General features: G+C 37.3%; 3 protein-coding genes across 4 annotated transcripts; 1 reads left to right on the top strand and 2 right to left on the bottom strand.

The window, feature by feature from the left end:
- Nucleotides 1-625: 625 nt before the first annotated feature.
- Nucleotides 626-7,236, bottom strand: LOC112175200. 2 transcript variants are annotated; one of them, XM_024312865.2, is made up of 7 exons: nucleotides 6,981-7,217; nucleotides 2,558-2,690; nucleotides 1,889-1,974; nucleotides 1,715-1,793; nucleotides 1,513-1,622; nucleotides 1,282-1,346; nucleotides 626-1,070 (listed from the first exon to the last, which is right to left on the bottom strand). In XM_024312865.2, exons 1-7 carry the CDS (start codon nucleotides 7,065-7,067, stop codon nucleotides 977-979), a joined length of 654 nt encoding a protein of 217 aa, XP_024168633.1. In that variant the 5' UTR covers nucleotides 7,068-7,217; the 3' UTR covers nucleotides 626-976. The 2 variants fall into 2 exon arrangements, with proteins under 2 accessions (XP_024168633.1, XP_024168632.1); XM_024312864.2 differs by having other exon boundaries at nucleotides 632-1,070; nucleotides 6,985-7,236.
- Nucleotides 7,237-8,924: 1,688 nt separating this feature from the next.
- LOC112179987 (glycine cleavage system H protein, mitochondrial) lies at nucleotides 8,925-10,409 on the top strand. Its single transcript, XM_024318467.2, has 4 exons — nucleotides 8,925-9,122; nucleotides 9,422-9,510; nucleotides 9,787-9,957; nucleotides 10,160-10,409. Exons 1-4 carry the CDS (start codon nucleotides 9,014-9,016, stop codon nucleotides 10,286-10,288), a joined length of 498 nt encoding a protein of 165 aa, XP_024174235.1. The 5' UTR covers nucleotides 8,925-9,013; the 3' UTR covers nucleotides 10,289-10,409.
- A 70-nt stretch (nucleotides 10,410-10,479) lies between these two features.
- Nucleotides 10,480-16,930, bottom strand: LOC112179986 (ent-kaurenoic acid oxidase 2). Its single transcript, XM_024318466.2, has 8 exons — nucleotides 16,621-16,930; nucleotides 12,704-13,184; nucleotides 12,080-12,343; nucleotides 11,762-11,848; nucleotides 11,590-11,668; nucleotides 11,396-11,502; nucleotides 11,144-11,265; nucleotides 10,480-10,775 (listed from the first exon to the last, which is right to left on the bottom strand). The coding sequence occupies exons 1-8, from the start codon at nucleotides 16,845-16,847 to the stop codon at nucleotides 10,667-10,669; spliced, it is 1,476 nt and encodes a 491-aa protein (XP_024174234.1). The 5' UTR covers nucleotides 16,848-16,930; the 3' UTR covers nucleotides 10,480-10,666.
- Between the last annotated feature and the right edge of the window lie 1,822 nt (nucleotides 16,931-18,752).

The raw sequence follows: 18,752 nt of genomic DNA, 5'->3' as shown, positions 1-18,752 counted from the left end.
TTATTATTGAGTCAATCTACCTCTATATCAAATCTAATTTACTTGATGTATTTCTATCTTAATGTATCGTAAAATTTTCCCTATAAGATTAACTTGTATATGCAGATAGATCTTTCAATTTAGTCACATTATTACGTGACCCAGATTTGGCGATTGCCATTGCCGTCTGCTATAGGCTGAAATTAAGACAGTTGGCCCATTCATATATATATATGAAACCTTTTCACTATAACAAACATCAAGGAATGAGACTCGTCAAGCAAAACATTTTGTGATTCGTAGCCTTTGTTAGTGGTTCTGCATACTTGTAAGTGGTACATCACCTATAAATCGGTAGGCCTCCAGTTTTCGGCGACCATAAATATAGACAATCACTACACATTTCTAGTGACCACTGTGAGGGAGCCGGTATGAGTATGAGGTCAATGGGGCAAGCGACCCCGTCGTAAGAACTAATTTGTTCCGGTGCTGGCGACCTGTATGTAAGTATATGGTTTCGGTTCACCCGTTAACCACCAGCATAGCAAAGAAAATTGCAAAAGTGATTTCGATCATGTCATGTAGGATGTGAATAGAAGGCACTGTGCCACTGCTACATTATGCATCTAGCATATCTGAAGTCAACTTTCAAGCATAAACTAATCCCATTTTGGATGTCTCCAACAATATATACAAAGCATAATTCTGAGAGGTCTATGAAAGCTAAATGCTATTTCCAAAATTGGGTTCAACCTCTTCAGTCATTTACAGAAGATATTTCACTTCGAAATTGTATATACAAGGTTATTACTGTTTTTAGTTTATCAGGGGAGTTAAGTAAACAGAGACTTCTAACCTTACAATCTACTCAAAAACCCTACAAAGCATAAAAAGAACATAATTGCACATATTTCCTGGTTCGATGTATAAACTTCAGTACTGCGGGTGGACAACATGGGGCGATCTTAGATGTGATTCCAAATGGTCTATACCACGCTCAAATCTGACCTGTCCGTATGTCCCCATCAAGACGTTCTGCATTAAGGGTTCCTGGAAGCTCTCTAAAATCTTCATTGAAAATCGAATATGCACTGCATAATATACCACGGAATAAGACACAGAAAAATTAAATGAGCAATTGACATTGTTCATTTATATATTTATTGAAAGGTAAACTAATGCAAAAAGATTTTCATCTGTGTAGTGACATCCACAGAAGATAATTACAGAGATTACACATACACACAACAGGAAAGAGGGGAAGAAAGTGATGGGATGAGGATCAAGAAATAGAGTGCATACCTGACATCGCCAGGCTTCCGCTGTCCTAGATTCAGAAGAATGACACCAAAACCGGTGCCAAGTATCTGAATAAATAGCAGTAACAAACAACGACTTAATAATAAGACAAAAAAAAGATCATTTAATGGCAGACATTCAATTCAAGTTTAGGAGTATCTGCTGTAAATAACTGTTAGAGAAAGAGGCACAGCATTAATAAACAGTAGGAACTAAAAGAGAGAGAAAACTTACATATAAAGGGCCAAGATCCCATTGGTGGGCCACAGGTGCCAATATAAACCACATAATGATAATTACCCACATCTTCAAACTGAGAGAGAAAATGGCCATCAAAAGGATATCTAGCATTGAAAACATAAACGAGGTTACGTCAGTCATGTGGACTGTTACAGTTTAGTTTTACAAACTGTTCAACTTATGCCTAGTTGCCCACCAGGAAGCTTCAACTTATCATGTAGAACAGCATATACTCTCCTCTTCCACCGGCTTGATGATTGGGGAAGCTGAAACTTCTGGTAATAAACATCAAGGAAAGACCATTAAATACGGTGCTTGAACATGATATTAACTCTTTTCAGTTGGATAACCAATTCAATCAGATTTGTACCAGATCATCTTCGTCGTCGTCCTCGTCAAGTCCATCCCGAAGATGCTTAGAAGGTGGCTTTGGTTTGACAGCAACGATAAGAGAATCTAGCAAAGAACAAAAATATGATAATAAATTCACTGCCACTACTAATGCCAAAACTGCAGTCTTGACTAAGAAATTGCTGTCTCTACATTGGCCTATGCAATTTGACACCTATTTACAAACTGTTGGCAAGTACTAACTGTTGTTCCAAACGAATAAAGGAGGTGAGTCAGGTGACTATATTTTTTTCCAGTGATATATATTCATTAAATCAAGATATATTTAACTTTCTTAAATCAAAATCTGAATTGTAAGTACTTTTTCTGAGAAGTAAAAATGGGGGTGCAACAAGGGATTTCCTGAACGTAACCAGTACTACTCTCTTCCAAACAAGCTTGACTTGGGAGTCTTGAAGGGATCCAGGGAAGTATTGCAGGTATAATTGCACCGAAGTAGTTGATTAAGTAAAAAGGTGGTCAGTAGTTTCACAGACAACCATTTCAAATTCTAATAGAGTAGGACAAATATACTGTGAAACTCCGAGCAATTTCCACAATTAAAGAAGCAACAAAATCAAGCAAAGCTTATATTAATTATTGAGAAAAATAAATATAAAAGGGACTACAAAAATAATAAGACCAGTACCGCCATCCTTGAGTTGGAGATTCACATCTTGCCCACTTTTGCTGTCATGCAACACATTGCCTCGCATAATAAGCCTCAACTTCTCTAATGGTAACTGATACTTTTCAGCTATCAATTTTCTCAAGTCAAGCACCTGTTAAAGACAAAAAGTGCAACCACATTATTCTGATATGCAATGACACACCCCTTTACATTTTGCACATAAATGCTATTGGACATGTAAAGTCCATATAACTACATGCAATGAAATTACAATAAACACTAAACTCTTTATACACATTAGCATTCTGACGAGAAATTCTCTCACACATTTTGGTGCTGCTACAGATCTTTCAGAAAGCACGAGAGAATAAGTCGGAACCCCAGATACAAATACTTGACAGTGTTTTGAAAGGAACAAATCCAAAGCATTATATGTTTTTTGATACAAACAGAAGAACCTAACCTTATCCAACAAAAACAGAATACAAGAACTCACAATCACACAAAACCAGGAATAGAACCTGCCCAAGATTCAGAAAGAGAATAATCTTAACCAAAGAAAATTAACAAAGAATCATGCAGTCCATGGTAAACATCCCAGCATGAATAAAAAAGTTTTAAACTAGGGAAAAGTCTCTCAAATGTTGAGAAAAATAAGACCACAATGAAGCAAAAACCTTACCCCTATCCCAAACTAACTCCTCCAGTTCTTTCTATTTGAGGAACCATTATTCCTTTTAAACACAACTATAAGTCTATAACTAAGGAGCAAAGTTATTTACAATTTAAAAAGTATATCTTAGAAGGGAAAAAAAAAAATCAACTGCCTATGAACAAGCCTTCAGATTTTCAACCGTACATGCCAGCAAGAGAATCTGTCACAAATGATGATGATGATGATAGCAAAAATGAGAGGAAAAGGCTCCTAACATTAAACCACAGAACCACCCCCACAAATAAGTTTTCTATCCAGGGATAATAAGAATGAGTAATATTATACTGAGGCTGCTTATCAGTTCACTTAGATATAGAATGACTACAAGCAGAACTGAAAACAAAAAGAAAAACTACCCAGCAACCACAAGCAGAACTGTAGAACATGCATAGATATAGAATACATAACACATTGCAACAATTAATAGTTTAGCAAGTACCCACTGAGAAGGATTACTGGAAAAAAGGAAAGAAGACTTGAGCAGGTTACTAAGGTCAAACAGAGACTTGAGACAGGTTACAAAAATAACGAGCATTATGTACATTTAGACAATACAGGTCGTCCATTGCCTTCACCAAAATCAAGAACCCGCATTAAGTTTTGAGCCCTCAGACCTCATATGTAACAAGTCAAAGACAGTGAAGCTTTATTGAAAGCCATTCGACATTTAGGAACACCACCAGAGCATCACCAAAAATAATAATAATAATAATAATAACAATGGGGACAATAACAACAACAACAACAACAAGCAGCAGCAGCACGCATTGGTGATAGTCATAGTGGTGCAACAAATGGAGGCTTAAAATAAATACGAAACACTGCTCGGATGAATTAGTTTCCATCATTGGGCATATAAAACAAGAATGTGCAGAAACAATCCCAAAGAAACCACCAGATGGGGCCAATCTGATTTTCCACATAATCATAACACTATGTAACTTCTAGACATGGAGATGTAAGAAACACACATAAAAGTAGAAAGACATACCGAACCAAAGTCAACCCAAATATTCAAACTGTGCCATTGTATCCCATACAGGACCCAACTACCAGTTGCAGTTGACAGGAGTCCCACATATAATTGAATTAGCATTCAACAGCACCTTTGAAAACAGATCACATGTGGGCCCAAACCTAAATGCAATCAATGATCCAAACTCCGAACTCGCCACTTCTTCTCATAAAAGATCAGATCATATTTAGAAGTTTTCTTATTGGAAAAAAAAAAAAAAAAACTGTTCAACAGAATGATACAATAAAAGCGGACAAGAGATCCAGAAGGTCATACTTATAAGTTATAACAGAGTAATCAAACCAGAAACCAATTAATCATCTCACTACCCCACAAAACTAGACGAGCAGAGTCTTTTTACTAAGCGCATAATTGACAATTGCAGGCACAATTCTTAAATGCAGATCTAAAACTCGGATGTATCGGATCATCAGACCACGTTGTGAGGTGGGCCCCAACAATGCCATCCCTTTTGGTTCTTGTCAAAAGGGTACCTTTTAAGCAGGAAAATCTACATATGTGAAGTCCCCCTTCCCCATATCAGGCATGATGTCCTACCACACCATGAATTGAGACAGCACAACCAAACATGATTCCAATGCAGAAAACATAATGTTCACAGTCTTGCAAGAATAATTTTCTCTTGCCAAAAATAAAAATCAGAGAACTTATATCATATATTGCTTTAATTATTAATATCAATATTATATAATACGGAAACATACTTTGATTAAAAGGAAGAAAAATACAATAAAAGAAGTAGCTCAAGACAACGATGCTAGATAACAGAAATAGACAACAACTCAAGATAGAGTCTCTTCAGAAAAAGATAGCATCGAGCAAAACAATAGTAAACCACAATCATTCTATTTATAAAGAATGGCACGGAAAGAGCTCTGTCTGAATTCCAAAGTAACCATGCAGCCATGCCCCATAGGGATACCCAAAAGCAAACACTTTCCAACAAACACCCCAACTCGTCCCCCTTCACATTCTCGAAAATTTTTATATCTCCCCATCCAAATGACCCAAAATACAGCCATTACAGTGCAATAACGCCATCAAAAAATTGCATCTTTCATGCAATAACGCCACACAATCTACTGGGTTGTCCCAACTCAGATTAGACTCCCTGATACCCTTTTTCATGGAGTTAACTCAACTGGACATTGTAAACAAATGGTTAAAATATTCAGAACCATTTCTACACACTACACACCAATCTGGGAACCAACAAACATCAAGCCTTTCTCCTCTGAACCATGTCGCAGGTATTTGCCATGAGCAATAAATACAGGGTCACTCAACTAACACCCTTACCTTCGAAGGAACTTAGCATATTACGGAAGAGGGAATCAATTGAGGAACTGGTAAATTCCGTGAGAATGATGAGTTCTGATGACTCCAGCAACCACTTTCTCTTGTCTTGTCTAGATGAACCAGCACAGCACCCTTTTAACCCAGATAAGAAACACATAAGCTCCTGAACTTCCTAATCTCTCATGTTCCTTCTAACCCAAAGTCCCAACTCACTGGAATACTAGAGAGATAAGAACACACCCTAGCTATGGGTAAATGACAATGACAATGATATGATATGTATATAAACGTGGAAATGAAAGACAAAATGCTGTCTCCCCAAACCATCTCTCTTTCCAACACCTCGCCCATTCACCATTACGCACCAGAAATGTGTAGCAATCGTTTACATGCAACCCACATTTTCTTATGACAGCATAAAACATGTGTCATGGCATAGCAAGGTATTTTGTTTAAAATATTATCAGCAGCTCCAATGGTGCAAATCAATTGAAGCAGAAGCATACGAAACTTACAGTATGGGTTATCTCTAACATGGAAAGCAAGAAATCAATGCATTCTTAATTAGTTTCTACTGTAAACTATATCTTTCACATATCACCATATTACACACAATGTCATCTGAGAGAGAGGAGCTGCTAGAAAGGTTGTAAACAAACAAGAGCAAACATGCAAGAGGAATACAATACGCCTGACTAATTGGTGTGGGAAAGTTTTTCCTTTTTCTAATTTTTGAACATATATTGCTGCACTAACTGACCTACAGGGTTCAGAAAATTAAGCACAAAGTTTGACCTACACCAACCAGCTGACACTCTCTGTTGTGAGATACTCCAACCACTCAACAAGATGGAAAAGCCGCGATAGGCAGGCTCAACATGTAAGCCTCATTGTCGAGAACAACCCATATCCTTTTAGTCCCAGAGGTTTTCTATCACATCAATCAATTTTTACATACCCTTTTCAGTTCCTAATCTTTCAACGTAAAGTTCTCTGGGCCGGGTGAAGTCTCATTGAACTAGATCCGATACAATATCTTAATGCTACCAGGCACACTAGAGAGTACAAAAGTAAGTGAAGAAACCCAGGTTTGGCCATGTCTACACTATAGAAATCAGCAAATAGAATAACCGAGACAATATCTTAATTGCTAGACTTCGACATTGTTTCAAATTATGCAACTTTCCTGCTACCAATTGCTATCAAACTCAGGGAATCACACAAAGGCTTCAAATAATCAAGAATTTCTAACCTGGGCATCAATCAATTAGCACAGAAAACAGAAAACCAAACCAAATTTCCAATCAGAGCATCTGGGTCGTCATCATGATCATGATCATGCATTCATATATATATAAAGAGTGAAGGGTGAAAGAGAGGGCAGGACATACGTACTCTGATAGAAGAGGGGAGCTGAAGACGAGAAGGGGGAGCTGGGCCAATGGTCCGTACAACGATCCCAACCTTGTCGTCGCCATTGTTTCTGTGATTGATTGGTATCAGCTCCTCTTCCTCTACAATCTCAGCCATACCATATGCCTAAATTGGTTCTTGAGTTTGCACGGTCCGATTGTCGGGGTTTTGCTCTCCGTTTTTGTCTTGGGGCGTGGGTCTGGGCTTAGTGCTACTACCCTTTATTTTTGAGTTTTTTTTTGTGGAAGTTCGAGTGCTTAATGTTTCAAAATTTCTCAAAGGAATTTGTTCTTTTGTGTAAAATATGTATCCCAAATATATAATTTAAATAGAATTACAGATGGTTAAGTACGATACATAAAATATAACTATTGATTCACTTAGAAAATAAGTAATCCCTCTATTTAAGTATTTAGAAAATATTCGCTTTATTTTTATTATTATTATTTTGAAAATGAGCTTGGAATCCGGCCTAATTGAGAGACTCAGCCTCACGTCCGTTATTATTATTATTAATATAAGAGGGATGATTGTACAGCGAGGGGGACGTGTTACCTACACCTCGAGTACTAGTACAAGAATCCTCATAGAGTACATCATGGATAATCACAGAAGTCTCATCTAACCAATAATCATATAAGTAAGAGACACTAGCAAGATGTGTCAATCTATGGGCCACATCATTTGCTTCACGAAAAATAGGTTGTAAAGAAAAAGAAGTAATATCACTTAAATATTTTGGTAATAGCACTTAAAATAGGTTTTAAAGAATCGCTTTATTATTTTGGTGTATGAGAATTAGATACAGTTCCTCAATTCAGTTGGAAGGTGCGTGTAAGATAATTCAAATCCAAAGTCTAAGTCTAGATTGCAGCCCAAAAATCAGACTCATCCAGGTCCCAAATGCAGATACATCCCGGGTCTCGCATTTGAATGTCAAAAACCTCTGGATCTCATGTATAGATTAAGCCAGATCCAACAAAAACAATGAGAAGGGATTGTCGCCAAACAAAGAATAGGTCATCCAATCAATCCCAACGCCCACCCACAAATAGCACTAGCCTTAAACCCAACAACCAGTGGCGGAATCACGTTGGGGCATGGTGGGTCCTATGCTCTAGTGATTATATATATATATATATATATATATATATATATATATAGTTTGTCTATTATACAATGTGGCTAGTTTAGCGTTGAGGGCGCCTGATCAGTTACCAACAAGGAGGTCTTGGGTTGGGTTTGAGGCTTCCAAGTATTGATAGCTTTTGTAGGTTTTTTGTTTTTTGGTCTAAACGTTTATGTTTATACATTATATATATATATATATATATATATATATATATATATATATATATTATGTTTTGGACATTAATACTATTTTTGTTCTACGTTTGAATTATTTTTCAAAAACTTTAATAAAGTTAACCACCTCGTGTTGTAAGGTTAGTCGATTTGTCTAGTATGAAATGTCTATATCTAGAGTTCGAGTCCCAACTTCTACCAGTTTGTGGCTAGCAGGTTTGAGGGGCCTTCGGGGTTCGTGCGCATGCAGCAAGAGATTAGTCTGTTTTTGTTGGGATACTCTCGTGGAACTCGGTCCAAATACTGGTGTGTTACTAACTCGCTAACGTAACCGAGGTGCCTTGCAACCTCACTTCCAATAAAAAAAAAAATTAATAAAGTTATTGACAAATTGCTTTAGACAATTTACCTAAACATTTATGGGCTACTACTTGGGGTCTGCACATTTTGGGTTTCGCATTTGGGATCCAGGCAACTATCTATACATGGGCTGATTTAGGCCCTAGTAGGCCCAAAAAATAGACAAATGAGGTCTTTGTATTGTGTCTTAGGATGAGGCTCTTGTTGCCAACCATTCATCCAAGATAAAACGACATATCCTAACTCTGTGTGCCCCTATTCTTTTCTTTCATAACAGCCTTTGAGGTTTGAGATAACCCAAGCAAACCTCACAGAGACACAGAAGAGAGATAACGTAGCAAAAACAATGGCAATGAAAATGTGGGCTTCTTCTACAGCAAATGCACTCAGAATCTCTGGTGCCTCCAAAGCTCAACTCTCCCCTGCATTTTCTCTCTCCAGATGCTTTTCCACTGGTACTACTTCTCAGTTTCTTTAACTTGGACCATTGGCTTTTTTTGTCTTCTTTTACTTTTAGTGCTAAGGGTCAACTAGAACTGTGGTCTAGATTATAAAGTACCTATCTTTTTCACTGGAATCAAATAATGCTGCTAATGCATGTATGATTATTCTCTCTAGTGTGTAGGTTATGAAAATTTAGTATAGGCAATTTCAGACCTCTGAAACATAATAAGCTAAGGGTTTGGGTATGTATTCATTGGTTAGACTTTGAAAGAATTGTAATGTTCTTTTTTGGGTTATGTTGGATATGCAGTTCTGGATGGGTTGAAGTATGCATCTTCACATGAATGGGTGAAGCATGAAGGCTCAGTTGCTACAATTGGTATCACTGACCATGCTCAGGTTAGTGTTATGCGTAGAAATAAATGATGTACTATATATAAGCTTTTCCACTAGTCTGAAGTCTGAACCTTATTATGGTCTGAAAAGGAAGAAAAGGTCACCAAATAATGTCGAAGTGCACATTGCAGAACCTAATCTACTAGAAATAAATGAAACTCAGAGCAGGCGTATATTCGGATATTATTTGATGAACAAACTTTTGGTAAGCCAGTTTGGCGAGTGATGTAATGTTTGAAGTAGCAGATAGAGTGACTAGATGAAGCCTTTTCGTTTCAGGACCATCTTGGTGAAGTGGTGTTTGTGGAGCTGCCAGAACCCGGTACAGCAGTCTCCCAAAGCAGCAGCTTCGGAAATGTTGAAAGTGTGAAAGCAACCAGTGATGTCAATTCCCCAATCTCTGGTGAGGTTGTTGAGGTTAACCCGAAGCTGAGTGAAACACCTGGTTTGGTAATTGCTTTTCCTTAATTTCGCAACTGTATTTTCAATAATGTGACTTGTTAAGTTGTTAGACTCTCGATCTGAACCAGCCAACCAAATAAAATTTAGGACGGTTTTCAGATTGAAAATTTGACAACATTACATAGCCAAATATTCGTATTTGACAACATATTCCTTTGTTTACACTCATTCGGTGTATTTTCTAATGAAGATCAATACAAGCCCATATGAAGATGGATGGATGATCAAGGTGAAGCCCAGCAATGCATCAGAACTAGAATCCTTGTTGGGTCCTAAAGAATACACGAAATTCTGCGAGGAAGAAGATGCAGCCCACTAGAATGTAATCAAAATCTTGCAGGCCAAGTAGTCTTGAACCGACTGATTTTCAGATGTTTAAGAATCTTGTTTGACAAGTTCTTGTCAAAATATTATTACAAAACTGCAGGTTCTAAGTTAAATGTGTTTTCCCTCATTTCCCTTTCAATTCTACTATGTATCATCTCTTTAGCACTTGCCTGCACTGCTTTTCTTGGATCATGCTTGATACTTAAGACTTAGCTTTAACAAAACAAGGGGGACTATACTTGAAGAAGTCTACCCCCAACAATTTATTCAAATGTCTACTACTATTATTATCGTTTTCACTAGGCAAACATCAAATCAAGGGATGCAATAGGGAGCTAAATACATGTTTATTATACAAATGGAAGATAACTTATATAGATGATGATAATGGAAGCTTCTTAATGTTTGCAAGGCAATTGTCTTCTGGTCTTGTATGAGGTAAATACCTCACTTGACATCCCGGATTAAGTCGTTCGAGCCTGCACTCAAGAAGTTCAATGTCAAAGACTATTATTTATTGTTCATCTGGTTGCAATTTCAGTGTCATACAGAGTAAACAATAGTATGGCAAGTACATATTTGGATGGAAGAATTGGTTGGAGGAAAAAGGATCACAAGATATTAGGACACAATGCATTTGAGATGACTTCGATAACACATACCATTAAAAACTGAAGTGACTAGATACAACGATTCATTTGAAAGTTCATGGATTAGTATCAAGTATTAGATACTTCCAAATGAACTAATGCATTTTGCATTTTGATATATGAATTTAAGTGGGGAGTTTGAATGTGATAATTCAACTTAAAATGACAACCCTTGATCGAAAAGCAAGGGAACTTACTCATAATTAAGGAGAAAATAGTGAAGAAATGTAGTAATTTCAAGCTTGGTCAAATCACTTCCAGGGCACTGCCTACTTCCTATTCCAAAGGGAATGTAAGTCCCTGCCTTGGCTTTACTTTCCTACAAAAAAAAAAAGAATGAAACATGTTTACTTTGTGAGATGAATAACTTTGCTCAGTCATACCAGTAATGCATAAATTGATGAATATGCTATACAAAGACATCTAATTCTGTGAGTTATCTGGCTTACATTCCATCTTGAGGGATTGAACTCCTTTGGATCTTGATAAATTTCTGGATTCAAATGAATTCCTCTGAACCACATCATTACTTTCCATCCCTTTGGTATTGTGTATCCTTGAATACACAACAGTTTCTAGTAAGTTCCCTTACAAGAAACAGATGCAAAAAGAAATGGAGAAAGTAGAGAGATTAATTGCTTACCAGAGATGTTGACATCAGTTGTAGCCTCCCGGTAAGTATACAGCGAGATATTAACCACACGCATTGTTTCGTCAATTACCTTTTTGCCAAGCATTGCTACTTGTTAGTTGCTGAAGTTGAAATATGAGGCATATGCTTAAGATGATGATGCTAAATTTGGTAGAGTACTTACCTTAGCAAGATATTCCATCTGTTTAGTCTCTTTGAAGCTCAATCCATTTTCTGGTGATACGCTTTTAAGAATCTCCTCTTGCTCTGCCTGAAAGGTAAGTAATTTACAACAACAATGAACAAAGTCTGATAAAAAAATATGAAAGACAACCACAGTTCACAACTGGAAGGAAGAATGTAGCAACTGCAGACAAACTTAAAACACACTTGAGATTAACTTGGTTTCCAAGCAAATGGTCTCCACACTAACAATTTCTTTACAGACACAAAACTTAAACATCACACACATGTTTGAGTTACTAAATCGTCACCTACACACCTTGGCTTTTTGATAGTATTCTGGATTTTGATGTAAGAAGAGAGTAGCCCACATTGTGGCATGGGCTGAAGATTCATGACCAGCATTTAAGTACATGAGGATTATGTCTATGATCTCCTCATCATACAGTTTTCTACCAGTCTCATCTTTGGCTTCCAGTAACAAATCCATCAAATCTCTTCTTTCCCCTGATAGATTACCCTCCTTTCCTTCTCTTCTTTGATCGACAATCGCTTGAAGAGCCTTAACCAACCTTTTTCGAGCCTGATGCATGCAAGAATATCAATGAATCATGTCAAATGTTTTCATTAGACTGAATAATCAGATCCCTATGGATCTGGATTCTCTGGCCTGTATTATAAATTTAGGATGGGTGAACATAAGAGTGATGGATTTGAAACACTTTGCAATATAGGACTACAATTGAAGTAAACAAAAAAAAAAAAAAAGCATGGTAGAGAATCCATTTCCATATTAATGTGATCCTTCTTTCTCTCCTAATAAAATAATGCATTGTTTTTCTACTTCTTTAGTTTGCGATAAACTCTTATGGTATCAAACCAGATAAAAAGTATCACAACAGTATTCAAAGAAAAAATATGAAATGAAACAAAGAAATCTGACCTTGAGTGCTTTATGATAAGCAAAGCCAGGAATGTTAATGGCCATGGATCTTAGTCCATGATTGAGAATAGTATAATCGTTTTCTAAGGTTTCCAACATGGGACCAATCTCAGAGCTCAGAAAAATGTGCATGACTATTTTGAAAGTTAACTTCCTAATCTCTGTCAAGAACTCAATTGGCTCCTCAGATTTAGACCATTCATCCAATGAAGTTACTATGGCATCCTTGATGTATTCATGGTACATAGACAGTGCCTTGTGACCACTGATTGGAGCTGCGGTCAGCTTGCGAAGGCGCTTGTGTTCCTCTGCAGAACTGCCCATAAATGCCAGCTTTCCCAGTAGTTCAGTAGTGGATTTTGGCCAGCCAGCCTTGAATTGTGTATCATCAGTTAAGATCTTTCTACATACTTCCGGTGCTGCAGCAATGATGGTTGGCTTTCCAAACAAATAGGCCTTGTAAATTCCTGTCTGACCATATCTGGTGAACGGTGTACCAATAAAGAAAGTATGTATTATCATCAGAAACTCTAGGCATTAAACATAAAGGACATAATAGAGTTTTGATCATTTCACGTTCTCGTTCATATGAAGATCTTGCGATATATAGCACCAAGTATATATATATATATATATATATATATATATATATATATATATATATATGTATGAAAAAATTTCACTGCGCGCATGGGCCCTTAGTGGGTCCTCCTGTGGATCCATATGACTAGCTATAATCAAAGAAAGACAAAGTCAGTGCTTTTCTTAACCAAAATACATGTATGAAACAATAAACAGGTGAAATCGTTAAGCCATTCAATATGCTCAAACCATCGAGTTGGTTACTCCAAACACACAAGACTCTGTTTAATTGACAAAGATAAAAATAAAAAAATAATAAAAATAAAAATATAAAAAATATAAAAAAATAAAAAATAAAAAATTGTTGAAGATACATATTTAATTTTTTTTTTGAAAGGACATATTTAATTTTTTTATATTTAGGTAAAGAGTTCATATCATTAAATATGACCTTTAATCATGGGTAAAGAATAGTACAAAGAAGACTATACTATCAAAATTAGATCTGGGCACGGGTCGGGACCGCATGTCAATTTGCTAGGCCCGGGACCAAGCCAGTTTTTTTCGGGCCGGGCTTAAATAATGTTTTTCAGTTATAGGGACTGTGAAGTACCGGACCAAATAGGCCCGGGCTTGTCTTGTTGGGTTTTCGGGCCCAAAAGTCCTATTTTGCTTACCTTGAGTTTCTCCACAATTTCATCCTCAGGCTCCCTCAATAAAGAATCAATTGAAGCAATCCATCACCAAGGTTTACATTTTTCATTGATATGTGATGGCAAAGATTATGTATTTGGTGATTTGTAGTGGTTCTGCAATCGTCAAAGCAGAAAAGAAAAAGAAGGGAAAAGGAACAAAGCTCGACCAAGTGCATCTGGGTTCGACCATTTTTTTATATTTCTAATTTTTTGGGTTTGGAGCACGGCCTAACCCATCATTCAAATCACAAACTAAGCTATAAAATGAAGAAATAACATCCAAACTTCAAAGTTACAAACCCAAAGTTTCAAAGAATCAAAGTTACCGACCAAATAAAGTTCCAACGCCTTCAGACTGGCTGGAATGAAGGGAAGCCACCACCATCTCACTCCAACAAAACCGGAGCTGCGTTTCCATTTAGGAATTAGGGTTCTAAGGCTCTATTCTTTGAGAAGAGGCTTGGAGTTTTTGACGAAGGGATTGGGGAAATCAGTTTTTTGACGAAGGGATTGAATGGGATTGATTGATTGAATTAGAGTTATAAGGCTCTGCACAGAAAAGAGGCTTAGGGTTGTTGAAGAAGGGATTGGGGAAATCAGCTCTTTGACAAAGAGATTGAATTTGATTGATTGATTGAAGGTGACTGAATTGAGATTGATTAATTGATAGGTGGAAGGGATCGGGGAAAATTGAGTATAAAGTTAGAAACTCGAAAGGGATCGGGGAAAATTGAGAAACAAGAATAAGGTATGGGGATAAAATGAAAAAACTGAAAAGGTATATTAGGAGTGTTCGGGACTTCGGGCTTTACATTCACTAAATCCTAGGGCCTGGGACCGACCCGTTAAAACTCAAACGGTCCGGGCCTTATTTTTTTGTGTCTCTTTTTTCTCAAAGCCCGGCCCAGACCCGAAGGTCCGCATCGGTCCAATCCGGGCTTTCGAGCTAAAATGCCCAGGCCTAAATAAAATCAACTCGTCCTGTAGGCAATCTAGTCTATCTGACCTCAAACACCGAGCATGCCATTGTGGTACGCTAAAGCCAAATACTTCTACAAAGACTTCTAGAGAAGCTTATACTAGCATAGACATTATTCTAACTAAAACACCTAGGCTATGACAAGCTCCTTCCCATTAGAAAGGTCAGAGCTGTCAGCAGGCCCTAATAGCCCAAAATTGAGACCAAGCCCAAAAGCTGAATTCCAATCCTAGACCCAGACAAAAGCAAAGCTAGGAGGAGGAAGGCCCTGCATCTCCTGCTGATTCATCGTCGTGTCGCCACCAAGCTTTCTGACATACAGCTTTTCCAACACTACATCGAGGTCGGAATCCGAAGCAGCTCCACTACCTCTCTTCTGCAAACACGATCGACAAAGAAATCACCCCAAAAACCACTGCATCGCAACCAAACCGCATCAACACCAAGAGCAGATCTGCTTGCCTTGAACCCACCGCCACTGCAAAAATCTGAGTTCAACTGTTTGAAATAGTCGCGCTACCTTCTACGCCCCAAACCAGCCTGGATCACTCCTTTAGCACCGCTGTAGTCTTTTGTAGCAGCTAGCTACCAAGAACCACCGAACTCTCGAAGAAACCGTCCAACGTCCTTCAGGCTCGGCTTCAAGAGCCACTACGCAGCTAGAAACGGGAACGTCACCGCCATTGGTAGAGCCTAGGGTTTTCTCTCCTCTCTCGTCAATTTTATTTAAGCATAATTTAAGATGCATATTTAATTGTTCATGGGTGTTTGGGTAAAATTAAAGAGGTGCACTTAACTTTTTAAGTATTCAAAAAAGTGAATTGGAAGTTTTAATAAGTAGGAGAGGTCCAATTAGAATCACTCTAAAATTTTCCAAGTAAAAAGAAAAAAAATATAAATATATTAAATCATCTATGATATAATGAATCAATTAACCTGTAAACTGTGAAAACTAATCTTCAAAGTTTAGCTAATTAGTAAGTGTAAGGAAAGAGATATTCTATTTCTTTGTTTAATATATGTGGGCTAGAAGTTTACTTGAGCCTATGGAATTTCATATACAAAGATCCACACTTGAATAGAGCTTTAGAGTTGGGGCTTATATTGTTGTGGAGTACTGGGGGCAATGATATAACTAACTGTCCAAATCAGTATAGTATGTAAACGTTTTGAAGCTGATATAAGGGCATCTCCAACCCTAGTATCAAAAACCATTTTGGCTTTCCCAATCTAAGTCCAACATCTCCAACCCAATAGAAAAGAGAGGCAAAATGACTCCTGAGTCTAAAACTTAGTCATATTGACTAATTTTGTAGAACGAAAGCCAAAATGGAGAATAAGGGAGATGAGGTGGGTCCATGGTCCATTGAGATTATGCTATGCCTTTTGACCATGGGAGGTTAGATATACAGAATCTGAATGAATAGTAATGACACTAGGGGTGTCAAATTCATGACATGGTTATGACTTTTGACTAAAGGGTTGGAGATGTCCTAACCAAACTAAATATTACACTTGGGGCAGTGGCCTGGTGATTGAGCCGCCCGCCTATGACTACATGGATACATGTGACGATTTTCCTGTTCTTTATTTTGCAACAAACTAAGTAGAACATGATCAAACAGTTTATTTTTAGAATGAGAGAGAAAGGAGAGACAGACCTTTTGACATAGTTGGAGATGAATGAATCAGGATGACCGTATTTTAGAGAATAGAGGAAGGACAAGGTGTTCCCAATGAAAGGCCACCCCATATCACCTGGAGGCAGACTTTCACCCGACCTGCTCACTAAGTACCACTCATTTGCTCTCTTTAGGATCAAAGCTAGAACACCAAAGCCACCAACTGAAGCTGTGAAAACCAAACACCAGAAACCCAACTCGTCCATCTTTGATTTTCTGGGATTTTGTTTTACAAGTTTAGGCAAGTGTTGAGAGTACTAGTAGGACTAGCAGAGTGGTTTTTTGGAAAGTAGAGGACCCTCCTCCTAGCATTTGTCCTTATTAACTTTTCAAGATACCAGGCATCTAAAAAACAGGGCAAGAGGCTTTCGGCGTTCATATTATTACAAAATACAAACTTCATAGAAGAAATTGTGACTGGTCGTTCTAAATAATGTGATAAATTTCCCTGCCAATAATAGAGGAGGCACGTGTCAAAGGTGGTATGCATTAGAAAGAAATTGGTTTTTTTTTTCTTTACAAGACATTTTAAATTTCAAGTATGTAAAGCCATAGTTCTAGCAATTAGGTACAAATAGAGCAATTATGTCGAATGAAGTTCAAAGTTTGATACCTAGCCTCTTCCTTAACCCCAAAACCAAGTTTTGCAGAGAGTCTAATCGTCCATACAAGTTGAAAGGCAACTGAATTACAATACCAAAGAACACCTTTCCATACAAACACCACCTGTCAAACACTAGTAAACAGCTTTGATTTTGCTAATTGATTTACAGAAATGATTCTTGCTGAGGGAATCTCTAGCTGCAATCAATGAAATGGAGGGTTGAAGGGTGGAAGACCATTATCTACATATTTTTTCTGCCCCACAACTTTCATTGTCTCTGCTTGACGCATGTTTATTAAAACGTAAGATCAGTTAGTCTTTAAAATAAAAAAAACACCGGTCGAAAGCGGGCGCCTATAATTAAGGCCACCGGCCTGCGCTGATTTAACAAGAAATTAGCGTATACCTGCATCTGCTATTGGCAAATGACAATTTGACTAATTATATGAACATCTGAGAGAGTTTACTGGGAAGAAATTTTAGGTTTCTGTATGCTGGAGAAAATGAAATCTAGCAACAGAAAGCCAATCATGCATAGTTCTTGTAGTTGTTTGTCTAATGGTGGCTACATACTAATATATAATCCCTTCTTTGCCAATAGCCAGCATACTATAACTAACACTTGGCATTTTGCCAAAGATACACGTCATGTGAAAATTACATATCCTTGGACTTTGAAAGGTGCCAGGTACTAGGCGGTGAGTTCATTGTCTCGTCAAATGGTTATAACTGGCCTCCTAATTATAAAATCAAACAAAGTGTCGTCGGTCTCTATTTCAGTCGACAACATGATGAAAAGCTACACTACTTATACTAATGCTTCGGGTTCGAGTTATCTCAGTTATGCCACCGCTATGTCAATTCCGCTCTCAATTCCGGTCGGCAGCATAATAAGAAAGCTGCACTGCTTGCACTGATACTTTGGGTTCGAGTTATCTCTCCGTTATATGTCACCGCTATGTCAAAGCAAATAGAGTAGTAGTAGAGAACTCTTTGCTAATTTGTGCATGTTAGAATACATAGATTTTGTAGAGACTCCTGATATTATTTCGGAACATTCTCTTGTTGCTTATGGTATTTTGAGTTTCAGGCTCTTTATATGTCCTCCTTTATATTCTGAAGTTTTATTAATCAAGACTTAGGATAACCACACAAATCTTTTGTCCAAAAAAAAAAAAAAGTACCAGAGTAACATAGAAAAAAAGAAAAAGAAGAAGAATTGTTTAGTGAAAATACCATTTTAATCAGAATCAACTTACAAACTTACATAGACTAGGTAGTGGGGACATCATTCCATTTTCCATTTCAAGTGACAATATCTGGATTGGAATCTCTGAACTAGAAAAGTTAACAAAATCAAATGGCTGTATTATGATATTGTGAAAGCTTAACCACTGCTACTAATTAACAGCTAGATAATACAGAAGTGATGAGAGTAGTTTATTCATAACCATTAATAAAGGATGAACAGATGACATAAGCTCACCAAATTAATCTGAGTTGCTTA

The sequence above is a fragment of the Rosa chinensis genome, chromosome 7 (genome assembly GCF_002994745.2).
Source record: "Rosa chinensis cultivar Old Blush chromosome 7, RchiOBHm-V2, whole genome shotgun sequence".
NCBI lineage: Eukaryota > Viridiplantae > Streptophyta > Magnoliopsida > Rosales > Rosaceae > Rosa > Rosa chinensis.
Note: the sequence above shows the minus strand (reverse complement) of the source record. Positions and strands in the feature narration are given on the sequence as shown.